Consider the following 13,283-nt stretch of genomic DNA (forward strand, 5'->3'; position numbering starts at 1 on the left):
CTCGAATTTGGTTTCAGGTCGGTTCGTGACGAACTTGGGATGAAAATATTTAAAATGTTTTCTTGCTTACTTCAATTCACTTTTATCATTAAATTGGTGTAAAAAAGAAGTCATGTGATGCACACATCAGCTCGTTTCTTCTTTAAAAAATTTCTATATTCACAAAGTTTCGTAAGGGACCATGGCCCCCCTCTAGATCCGTCCCGGCCGCATTGGAGGTTAAGTTTAAAACTTTACCTTGTAAATCAGAGATTTTTAACTGGGGGGGACCTCTACTAGGGGGCGCATAAGAATTCCAAGGTGGATTTCTCATAATATTTGACTTAGAGCGCCTCCTAAAAATAAATTCTTATAAATGCTCCTACTTTCACAATAACATTATCCTGACAAAATACTGTATGTAATGTTAATGTTTTATACTAAACCTTTTTTTAACTCAGATATTGAAGAAAAGCAATGCTGTATAAAGGATTTGAAAAATGGTGTTTATTGAGCAGATGATTTACGAATTTGTTGATATTATTTTTGATAGCATAATTTTTAGTTGCAGTATTTATTCTCATTATAGGTCATTCTATTATTAGCCTTCTTGATTGGAATTTTTTCTTCCTTTTACAAAAAAGAAAGTATTGTATTCGCGAAAAAAATTTCACTCAAAAATCGACCTTAATTTCCATTTTACTCACCTCGAATGAATATTGAGTTTTTTTTTTCTTTTTGACTCAACCACACGTGGATAAGAGCCTAAGAACATATAGACGCGTGAAATATCCATAATGATGATTCCCGAGTTAATTACAACAAATTTTCTCGTGACGTTTGTATGTACGTATGTATGTGCGGATGTGTGTATGTATGTCGCATAACTCAAGAACTCTAAGTCCTAGAAAGTTGAAATTTGGTACGTAGACTCCTAGTGGTGTCTAGTTGTGCACCTCCCCTTTTGGTTGCATTCGGGTGTTTCTAAAGGGGTCTTTTGCCCCGTTTTGGGGGGTAATCATTGTTAATTTTGACGTTAACTCAAGTGGTGTTATAATTTGTCGGACACTAAGCGATATCTCGCCAGTCTTTTGGTCGCCAAGTTTTGTCGCCAACTTGGCGACAAATTTGGCTGTTTTTTTTTTTTTTAAATTTGGTTTTAATTTGTCCATTGTTGGTGATATTTAGAGAGTAAACAATTGAATCACATTAAAATTGCCAATAATGGGGAAATGACATTAAATTGGAGTAAAAGGAAGTCATGTGATGCACACATCAGCTTGTTTTACATTTATATTTGGGAAGATAATTTCTTGTTTTTCTTTGTATGACTTTCAATATATTTATCTAGTTAATTGATTCTTTTCAGAATGACTTTATTCCATCCAGTCATTCTAGTGTGACATCGCAGTCAAGTTATGCAAATCAACGCTCCCACAGAAAATTTTCACGTCGGCAATGCATAGACGTGAATTCTTCACAATTACTAGATGATTTGAGATATGCAGTCAATCAAGGGAATGTGGAAACTGTGAAAGCTATATTATCAAAAGGTAATGGCTTTATTATAATTTTTTTACGTAGATTTCAACACTCTAAATGAATTAGCACTGCTTACTTGTTATTTTGCCGAACCCGCTCGAAAAATTTGATCCAGTTAGTTTCGATTTGGTTGAAACACAAACACCATAAGTGATGACTAGCATACATTTTTACCGAGCGCTAGCTTTTGTTTTTCCAAATTAAAAAAAAAAAACATCTGAAAAGTGAAATAAGAACGTTTAGTATCCCAGCTAAAAAAAATCTGCAGAAAATTTAAGCATATTTGGAACATGCTTTCTCAAGAAAATCTGCAGTTTTTATCTGTAGATTTTTTGCAGAAAGCGTGTTCCAAATATGCTCAAATTTTTTGCAGATTTCGTGAAGAAAACATGTTTCAAATATACTTAAATATTCTGCAGAAAATCTGTAGATAAACTACAAAAAATGTATACAGCAAACTAAAAACAGTAGATAACAACTAGTAACAAATGAAATTAATGCAATAAAAATCCAAAAACATTTTTAGTTTTAAGTTTCGACATTTCTTTAATAAAAATGAGTAAATTCACTACAGAGTGGTGTTTCATGTTCGTTTGACAAAACATATAATTAAAACTTGAACTACTCCTCCGAAATGAAAATTTAAATTTTATTAATTTGGAGCTTATGCAAATTGAAATAATCAAACCAAAATTCGTCACAAAAATACATCGCTATGATTGTAAAATTAGTGTAAAGTTTCAAGACGAAATAATAAATAGAACTATTTGTAAGAATTAAAAATTTCGCAAAAGTCCCCCAAATTGACCACGTGGTGGAAAGTAATTAAGTTAATTAGGCTGGTTATTATTGAGACATCGTAACACATTTTTTTACTAATAGATATTAACAACGTAAATGTTCGCTCAAAATTTTAAGTCAATCGGTGAAAAAGTAAAAATTTCAAAAATTAAAAACCTCTGATTAGGCATAACAATTTCAAACTAACCCTAATCTATTATACACTTATTAAATAAAAGTTAATTTTATCAAATAATAATTGTTGAATTTTAAAGTGTCTTACCTTTTTGTGAACCGGGGCATGAATCCAATATTTTTTCATGGGTGTGCAATGATGAAACTTGAAATTGCCCTAATTATTTGTTTCCGTGACGGAGCAAAAACAATGCGCGTCAACTGGCCGAGCGGCCATCTACTCTCATAGCCCTGTGACACCCGCATAGTGCGGGACAGACCGGGGCCTCCGCGGACGCTAAGAGGATTGGCTTTCGGTGTGTTTGTACTCGAACGGCGGAATGCCGTTCGAGAACATTATTTCAAGTCATATTTGTTCTTATTTAATTTCCTGATTTTTCTCCAAGTGAGACAAATTTGACTCTGTTCTAATCCGTATCCTTCTTGAAATTGACATTTTTGAAAGCCCTTTCAAACCATGTAATAACTTGCATTATTCAATGTCATTTTGTTTAAAAAAAAAATGATGTATTGCAATTTCACTTTTCTTTGATTTGAATCATGCATTTATATTAAAATTGATTTTCATATCATATTATTCGTATAATACAATAAACACAGATTTTTTATTTGGTAAATGTTTCAGACGTGTTTAAATTTTTTTAAATTTCAATTTAAGTTATCAAAATATAAATCAAAGTTCTTGGGGGGAAAAGTTTAAGTTATTTATTACTGATTTTAATTAGAAAAACAAAGAAATGTGTTTAATTTTCTAAAAACTGAAAAAAAATAAATAAAAAAATTTAAAGTGGGAAAAACTTTTATGCTGTAATAAAACTTTGAAAAATAATTTAAATTGAAATACAGATTTCATTTTGTTGACCATAAAATATCTACAAACATGCGAACTATTTAGAGAAAACTGTAAAGAAATTTTTTGTGTAGATTTTCTGTATTTGCAGATTTTTTATCTTCCAAAAATCTGCAGAATATTTAGAGAAAACTAAAAGAAAACTTTTTGTGTGGATTTTCTGCAGATTATTTTGAAGACAAAATGCAGATTTTGCTTGTCTTCTAAAAATCTGCAGAAAACTTGAAAAATATTTCAAAAAAAAAAATTTTTTCTGCAGATTTTCTGAAGATTATTTTTAGCTGGGATGTTCAACCTGCTATTTTTTACTCTCTATACGGTAAAGTTTACGCATTTTAGCTATCAGTATACTTTTTAAGCATTTTTTTTTTTGCCGTGCCCACTCGGAAAACTCGATGTAGTTGCTTTCGATTTGATTCAAGCTAACGCCATTCGTAAAAATCAACATAAATTTCCTCCAATTTTTTCTTTTGTTTATTAAGATTTTTAAAAATAAAATTTATCTGAAAAGTGAAATAACGTTTAGTATGGCAAAAAAATCGAAAATTTTGAAATTGGTAAGTTTTAAAATAATTAGGCAAAGTCAGTGTTTCGAGTTACTCAGAAATGGGAAGTTATCTGATTACTAGACTAGGTCTATAGCTGCTTTTTTGGTCAAAATTAAAGTAATAAATATTAAAAATATTAAAATTTTTGAGTCTGCTCCAATGAGCCCCCGATTCCCGCCTATGTCCTGTCAATTGCAATTCATATCTAGTAAGAACCAATGTTATTTAAATCTGAATTCTCCTGAGTATTCTGAAACCAACCCAGTTTACAGTATTAAAAATTCACAAAGATCTTAACTAATATTGTAAATGAATTGATTTACAATATTGATGAATCTGAATTAATTCATCTATGTATGAAATATATTGTGTTTATAAATGTAAAGTAATCAAGATCTACAAATTTTTAAACATTTGAAAAAAATCCGATTTGAAGTTAAAAAAATCCGACTTTTTTGATTTTCCTTTTTTGTAAATCAGAAAAATCACGAATCCTGTGTACAATTAAATTGCAAATACTATAAAGCAAAATATCTCAATCTGAATTTTCAATCAGAAAATGTCTGCCTTAAGAAAATATTCTTAGGCTATAAATTTAATCTGTCTTAAAAAAAATCAAAATAGTTAAAGAATGAAGTTTAATTCTTGAGTTTGAAGTGAAAATAGTAAAAATAAATATATAAATGAAACATCTTACCTATATACTGATTTCATACTCTCATGAGCTGACAATATCCCGTCATTTTTCTGCCATGACAATATGTATAAAGGATTCCAAAAGAAAGCTCCTCTTGCCTAGCTGATTTTACACTCTCATGTCAATGTCTTAATACTTTCCTATCATGACAATAATGTATGCAGCATTGCAATTGTAGCCTACTGTGATATTTTCCTATTGTTTTTCTGCGTACACCTTTGAACTTTACTGATATGTCAACCCTCTATACAATACTGAAGCAGCAGTTTTTGCTTACTCTGGTAAGCAACAAGTTTGCCGCCACGCCAACACACTCCATCCCTCCTGGGGTGACATTATAAGATAAAATTCTTGGGTCAACCTTGGCAGATCTTGATACTGCTGCCACCAATATAACATGTTTTATACTGCACTAGTGATACCCGCACGGATTTGCCCGCAATAGAAAAATCAAAAGGTCTTTTGGTTCGCCTGTATATTTACAAATAATGTATGGTGAATTTTCTCGCCAGTTGGCTTGTACCCATCTTACGGTTCCAAGTTATGATAATTTTGTATCTCGCCAATTGGCTTGTGCCCATGTTACGGTTCCACGTTATGATAATTTCGTAATTTACTTGTCCATCTTATGATATTTTTTTTCTTAAAATTGGAATAGAAAAAGAACCACATCGAATTTTCGAAAAATCGCTTCGAGGTGCACACCCCCATGCTACATACTAACTTTGTGCCAAATTTCATGAAAATCGGCCGAGCGGTCTAGGCGCTATGCGCGTCACAGACATCCAGACATCCTCCGGACAGAGAGACTTTCAGCTTTATTATTAGTAAAGATAAAGGATGCATTATTTTTTTTTTTTTAATTGCAACAACAACATATGCAACATTTTATTTAGCTTAAATTTTCAATATTGAGATTTCTTTGCATTATCAACATTCCAGATTGCCTTAGTACTATTGGCATCAATCTTAAAAACATTGTTGAAATCAATATTGTATCTGCACTAACGCCATCAAGATAGTTACTAATTTCATGTTGTTGCCATTAATGTAGTAAATATAGAACACGAGGGCTCTCAGAGTGAATTTCAACAAACGTTCCTTCTATTGTTGTTCCTTTCTTTCTTCCATGCAGTGGAGGTCAATATCTGCTGCCCTTGGATGCAACTTTTAGGCTTCACTAATAGTCAGTCGCTTAACTATTACTGTGGAATATTATTGGTTTAGGAATTATTTACCAATGATTCTTAACTGCATTTATTCATTAATGTTAAGCTAGACAAGCTATAGCGCAGACAATGCGATCAATGTCAGAAATGGCAGAAAAAACTTTTTGTTCCTAAACATGGCTGCAAAGAGAGACATATATCAAAAATCTTTTTAAAATCATTTCGAGGTCATGAGTAAGTTGCATTTTATTCATTGACTATTTATGTTTTTTTTTTTTTTTTGCTTTACTCCTTTTTTTTTTTTTTTTTTTGCTTTACTCCTTTTTTTGTTGCTTTACTCCTTAAAATAAATTCATTTTTTGTCTAGACAATATTTTCAATGCTGACATCCACTCAGAAATAGATTTTATTCAATTATTTTATTTTATTTATTTATTTTTATTTAATTTAATTTATCTATGTATTTATTTATTTATTTATTTTTGTTATCTTTACTGTTTAATGTGCTATAAAAACTTCTTCAATAGCTTCCAATTTGACTTTTTATGTCTTCATGATGCATAAATTTAAGAATAAATCAAGTATTCCAAAATTAATGAAAAAACACTTTACACTAGTAGTAATTACTGTTTTGATATATTTGAGTTGTGTATACTTAAGAGGAAAAAAGCTCCCTTTCTACAACACAATTTCCATTTAAAAGTACCTTTTTAATTTAATTAAAACGCTCTTTTTTATCTGGAAGAGCTGTGCCACTTTTTTGGTCAGTGGGAAACACTACATGCTCTTAGTGGCTGTCCATAAATGCTGTCACACTTTTTTTCAACAAATTGTATCCCCCCCCCCATGTGTTGTAAGGTTTCATACTTTTGGCGTACCACCCTCTTGGTGTCACATGAAGTACTGTTTATCATAGACACATTGTTATTTAAAAATACACTAGCTGTGTTGCCCGGCTTTGCCTGGTCTACCTTGAAAATAAAAACTGTGTCAATTGACGTATATTTAACAATCAGGCTTAAATAAAAGAAAAAAAAATCATCATGCAAAATTTCGACAGATAAAACATCGCCAAATAAAACATCAATCATTTGAATGGAAATGAGATTGTTCGAACTTGTTTTAAAACGGCTTATAACTTTTTTTCCTTTGGAGATAGAAGCTTAGTTTTCCAACCAAGGGTCAAGTTATATCTGGAGTAAAAAATGTCGCTTTATCCAACGGTGTCAAAAAGAAAAGTGTGGAATAATTCTTTCACTTTTTATTGTTTTTTTAATAAAGAAAGAAGTCCCTAAATTTCAGCTTAGCCTAAAAGAATTCGTGCTGAAAACGCTAATAACTCCTGCCGTAATGAAGTTTGAGCATTGAAACAACTTGCGTAGAATGCAGGAAAATTCTACCTTTTCCAACATATAAAATATTAATATGTGCAAGTAATTTTTCTCTGCCATATTTGGGAATTTATGTGAAAATTCAGCTTAAATTGGAATAAAAAAAGAACTATTCATTGAACTTTTTTCGAACCTGTTTACAGAACTTTTCCGGATTTAAAGGAGCAAACTGAAAATTTCAGCAAAATCGGCTGGTTAGTTCTTGAATTTTGTGAGTTTAAACACACAGATACTTTTTGGAGACTTAATTTTATACTACTACTAGCTGCGTTACCCGGCTTTGCCCGGTCTATCTTGAAAATAAAAATTGTGTCAAGTAGAGACGTACCGAGTACTCGGTAACTACTCGGTACTCGGCCTACTCGGCCAATTTGCCGAGTACTCGGTACTCGGCCAAATTTTGATCAGATACTCGGCCAATACCGAGTAGTTGCAAAAAATTGAATATTGTCCCAGACAGATATTAAAATTTATAAAAAAACGCAATCACATATAATATTCTGCAATCATTTACAATTTAAATTTAAATTTTGAGAGTAATGAAGTTTGTAATGCTTCAAGGGAATAAATCTTTATTTTAATGTCCCCAAAGTTAATAAAACTTATTTATTAAAAAGTGTGCAAAAAAGTAAGTATAGAAAATATGGAATTTTTATATTAAAAATGTATTTTTGCTACAAACAAAAATTAGTTATAAGAAATATAAAAATACCTTTGCTTAAAAAATAAAAGGAAATAAAACAACGTTAAAAGCACAGTGCAGACACGTGTTTTGGCATTACAAGTAATTCCTTTTTCAATGCACAAAATGTGAGCTCGTTTAAAGGCATCCGACAAAAATCGGATTCTTTTGTCGAATGTCTTTAGTCTTTAGCTAACATTTTATGCACTGAAAAAGACGTTCCTTGTAACGCAGAAACACGTGTCTGCAGCGTTCCTGCACATTTGTTTTATTTGCTTTTAAAAATTATTTATTTTTGGCGGACAAGAACTATAATAGATTGGTACAATTTGTTTTAATTCCAACTTGATTAATCATACCTTTTATATTTATTTTTAACTTTTAATTTAAAAAATAATTTTTTTTTAAAATTTTTGTCAAATATATACATATATATATAAACAATTTTTTTAAATAATGCATAATTAAATTTCAGCAGGAATTTAGTTTTAAAAACTATTATATGGACATGGAGGTCTATACAACTATTCCAATAAGTTCAAAATTCATCACATGTGTATCGGTGGTTCTTCTTAAAACATAATTGGTACTTGGTAACTCGGCCGAGTAGTGAAAGGCCGAGTACTCGGTAACTCGGTACTCGGCCGAGTAATGAAAGGCCGAGTACTCGGTACTCGGCTACTCGGCCAAAGTGCTACTCGGTACGTTTCTAGTGTCAAGTGACGTATATTCAACAATCAGGCGTAAAAAATAAATAAAAAAAAACATCATGATTTCCTTCCCAAACTATGACAACAGATATTAAAATACTTTTAAGAAATTAAATCCAAAAAGATGGATTTAAAATGCGTAACCACGGAAACAGAAAATAAAATAAGTTTAAGGAATTAAAATGCGAAAGAAAATGGTTCACAATTTCAATGGAATCGAGATTTCTGAAACTTGATTTAAAAAGGCTTGTAACTTTTTTTCCTTTCGATATAAAAGCTTATTTTTTCGACCATAGGTCGAGTTAGATCTGGAGTAAAAAAGGTCGTTTTTTCCAATGGCGTCAAAAAGAAAGCTGTGGGACAATTCCTTCACTTTTTATTGATTTATTTAATGAAGAAATTAGTGCCTAAATTTCAGCTAAGCCTAAAAAAATTCAAGCTAAAAACGCAAAAAACTCCCGCCGTAATAAAGTTAGAGCATTGAAACAAATTGCGTAGAACGCGAAAAATTCTACTCTTTCTAATGATATGTAATATTAATATGTGCAAGTAATTTTTCACCCCCATATTGAGAATTTATGTGAAAATTGGACGTAAATTGGAATGAAGAAAGAACTATTCATCGAATTTTATTCGAACTGGTCCGCAAACCTTTTCAGGACTTAAAGGAACAAACTCTGAAAATTTCAGCGCAATCGGCCGGGTAGTTCTCGAGTTTTGCGAGTTCAAACACACAGACGCTTTTTGGGGACTTCATTTTATACTACGTAGAGATGTAGAAATTATTTCACACTTCTTACTACCCTTTCCCTTGTCACAATGTCATAAACCCTGTCCCTCTCAAAGCATGATATCCTTTGTGGATAGCCCCTTTTTTCATGTTAATCATAATATTTAATATTCATAGTCTGTCCAATAAATAAGCAAACTGAGCCCATTAAAAATTTATTTTGCAAAACTTTGTCCACATTAATTTTTTTCCCTTCAAAGTACTCTCCATTCGTTGCTATGCAAGTAATCCCATCTTCTTGTCCACTCTTTAAAGCACCTTTTGAAGTTCTCAATTGTTAGGCTCTTTAGTTGTGTTGCTTTATTGAGTTCAAATTTTCCTAGTGATGTCCCCTCATCACATTTTTGCACTTTAGGAATAGGGAAAAGCCACAAGGGGCAAGATCCAGCAAATAAGGAGGATGTTTAAGGATAGAGATTCAATTTTTGGCTAAAAACAGGCAAACAATCAATGTTGAATGTGCAGGTTTATTTTCATGGTGAAGGATCCATCCATCACCTTCACCCGACCACCAGTCAATTTTGGTCGCATAAAATCTTAAACACTGATTGATACATCGCTCCATGATTTCATCAATTTCCATTTTTGACAAACAGTAAAAACAAGAACAACAGAAACTAACATAACTTGCAACAATGTGCAGTTTGGCGATCCGCCAAGCACTGACCGCGCATTGGGTGTCAGGCAACTATTGCTGACAGCGGGACAATAGTCCGTGTCATGGCCGCTAAATTGCATTAGTTTACGTACTTATTGGACAGGCTACGTACATCAATATATGATGGACTTTTAAACATGTACATTTACTGAAAGAAAACAAATTTACAATAAGCACTTTTAAAATTAATGTTTTATTATAGATATTTGGGTGGATACCATCTTGAAATCGGGGTGGACGAGTTTGATGTTTGCATGTAGTGCTGGGAATCTTGAGTTAGTTCAGTTTCTGCTTGAAGAAAAGGCCAATCCAAATTATCATAAAGGTTAGTTTGATGTACTTCTTGCTTTTTTATTTGAAATAAAAGAAGTATAGTATTCGTTTGTTTTTGTAATTATGCATTTTTTGTATCGTGTATTCGGGGCTCGTGCAGAGCATTGGACACTGCGCCAAATGCAATTAAACTCATAAATTTGGTAAAAGAAACTCTGATTTGACAAAGTATTGACCAACAAAATCTTCTTCAAAATTTCCACAAAAAAAAAAAAAATCCCTTTAGTTCTTAAAATTGTTATTAGAAATTCTGCTAGAAAAAAAAATCGCTGAATCAGGAACTCGATTTTTTATGCATTGTTATTAAGTGTTTATTCAACTTAATTGTATGCTACATGTTTAAAATATAAGTTCTTGCATTTTATATTTTATAAAATTATTACTTTGCTTTCAAATTGAAGTTTTCTTTTGGAAAAAAAAATTAACTTGCCATTAAAATTTATTCTTTGGCTAAGACATTTAAAATTTGGCTAATTTGCTAGTTAGCAATTTGAAATCCCCAGCACAGGCCCTGGTATTGTATTTCATCTCATAAAACCAATTTTCGACTTGCTTGATTTTTTTTTTTTTTTTTTTTAAGCATCTTTGATGATTATTCTGGAATTTAAACCCTCCCAATTACTTATTTTTAAAAAAATAGTTGTAAGACTTTATATGAGGTAAATTGTTGTTTTTCCAGTCTGATGAGCCCAAACTATAGCAAAACTGCAGTCTGTGATTGCTGTAACTGAGCTGTTTTGTATAATCCAGTGATTTTGTGCAGAAGAATCAATACAACCTATGACCATTCAGTTACTAAGTTACCCATTTTGTAATTTTAAGTAACACACTTGAACTACAAATAACAATGCTATATTTATGTTTTATAATTTATTATTATAAAATGATGATAATTTTATATGATAATTATTATTATTGTATAAAAATAAATAATAAAACATAGATGTAACATGACCACTTGAAGAATTCATAAAGAATGAGCTGAAATTCAAAAGAAAAAAACCTTATGCTTGATTAGAAAGTTATAACAAATATTCATTTTTATTTTAAAATGTACATTTAAAGATACATAATTTTGAACATAAATTCAAGGAAAAAATTATAAATTTAGGTGATGAAAATACTACTCTTGATAAACATTTTGTTTGATTTCAACTGGCAGACAAAAGAAAGAAAAAAAAAAAGATAATTTTCTAATGCTTGAAACAAGTTTTTGTAACAAATAACAGTAGAGTCTCAAAAGTTCAAGGTTTCGCTTAATTCGAGGTAATTTATTGATATAATAATTAAATATTGATATAATATGACTAAGGTACACTTTGTGTAGACAAAAAATGTTTTAATCTAAAAAGTGAAAAATTTTGCTGTATAGAACTTTCCTAACAACATTCAATAAGGTAATAAAAAGGTATTGAAAGATTTATGTCAACAACACTTGCCAAGTGGCATGAAATATTCATTGACTGTTGAATATGGCATTAAGAGATGACTTGTGGAGAAAGTAGGAAGTAGGTTGATACAAAAAATAACTTGAAATTAAAACATCGTTTTGCATCAAAGAACAAACAAACAGCTCTTTTGGAATATCTGATTGCAATGAAAAAGAGAAGTGCAAAACTTGACATTGTATGAAGGGTATGTATGAAACTTTATCCTTCTATGGCTAACGTTTTTGCATTATATGAGGTACACACGTCCGCTTACACATAGACACAAATGTCATGACAAAACTCATTAAAACTTATTCGAGGATGATCAAATGGCATTTTTTGGTCACCTGCAGGTTTACACACAGGTAAGTGCAGACATCAAGAAAAAAACTAATCAAAACTTGTTTAGGGTTTAATTAAAATATAAATTTATGTTGCTATTTGATTGATAATTTTTTTGAGGAGACACTATTTCCTTTTCATAGCCTAAGGAAATAAACAGTGCATGTCCATGTATAATTCAAAGAATTTTTCGGATAATCTGAGTTTTCAGTAATCCGAGGTGGCGAGAACCCCAAATACCTCGGATTTTCGAGACTCTACTGTAGTAGTCTATTTTTCATACACAGCTCAATTTCCATGCACTAAAAGTTCTCAGAATTAATTACTCTGGTAAAACAGAACCATTTTTAAGTTTTATTTCAACCAACTACTCCTTTCATGATCTACATTCTCTCAACATTATTTGTTCTCTTTTTTTCAACAGACATGCTAACCCCATTGATGGCTGTGTGCATGTCAAAGAAAAATGAAGAAGATCTTTCAAAATGCTGTTCACTACTCATAGACAATGGAGCAAATGTGAATGCACATGAAAGGTACTTTTTCTCTCACTGCTCAAAGAGTAATTTTAAAACAAATAGCTAAATTTAAGAACATAGCAAGGGATGTTACATTGTAAAATTATCATTAATATTTTCAAAGAAATCTTACACACAAGAAAAGATACTATAATACTTTAATAAGTATATAGTTTTCTACGTGTTTTTTTAATTCATGCCCTTTGTTTATTTTAACAATTATTATGCAGTTCTTGTTTGCATAAGGTTTCTGCTAATAATTCATGTTTTTATTTTCTGCATCACTAACTATACACTAGTTGATGCAACTATGTTCAGTTAAAATTTAAATACAGAAATCACTCTTTAAAATGATAGTTCAATGAAAGGTATAGTGAAAAGTATAAGAATGAAATAATGAAACATGTCATATGCTGCAGCAAATATTAGCATTGAAAAGAAATTATTACATCGATTCAAATTATATTTCTGCAAACTAAACCTTAAAATTTTCCCCTTTTTTTTTTTGGCTAAACTTGCGGGAGTTAGGAGACCAGTGGATAGAGAGGGTTAACAGTATATTTAAAAAAAATTTGCCAAAAAGTTGATGATTTTGTAAAAACACCACTTTTTCTATGCTTAATTATTCTCTTTAAATACTAAGTCATTGTAACCCCTAAATGTTGACCA

The 13,283-nt window shown here is 31.0% G+C and overlaps 1 protein-coding gene across 1 annotated transcript in view; it reads left to right on the forward strand.

Annotated features, from left to right (window-relative positions):
- LOC129225824 (ankyrin repeat, SAM and basic leucine zipper domain-containing protein 1-like) overlaps positions 1 to 13,283 on the forward strand; it is a 93,429-nt gene that overhangs the window by 43,270 nt on the left and 36,876 nt on the right. Inside the window, exons 2-4 of the mRNA XM_054860337.1 lie at positions 1,349 to 1,532; positions 10,194 to 10,316; positions 12,521 to 12,632. Coding sequence (XP_054716312.1) covers positions 1,349 to 1,532; positions 10,194 to 10,316; positions 12,521 to 12,632 — 419 coding nt within the window. The remainder of the gene's footprint in view (positions 1 to 1,348; positions 1,533 to 10,193; positions 10,317 to 12,520; positions 12,633 to 13,283) is intronic.

Source organism: Uloborus diversus, chromosome 7 (genome assembly GCF_026930045.1).
Source record: "Uloborus diversus isolate 005 chromosome 7, Udiv.v.3.1, whole genome shotgun sequence".
Lineage (NCBI taxonomy): Eukaryota > Metazoa > Arthropoda > Arachnida > Araneae > Uloboridae > Uloborus > Uloborus diversus.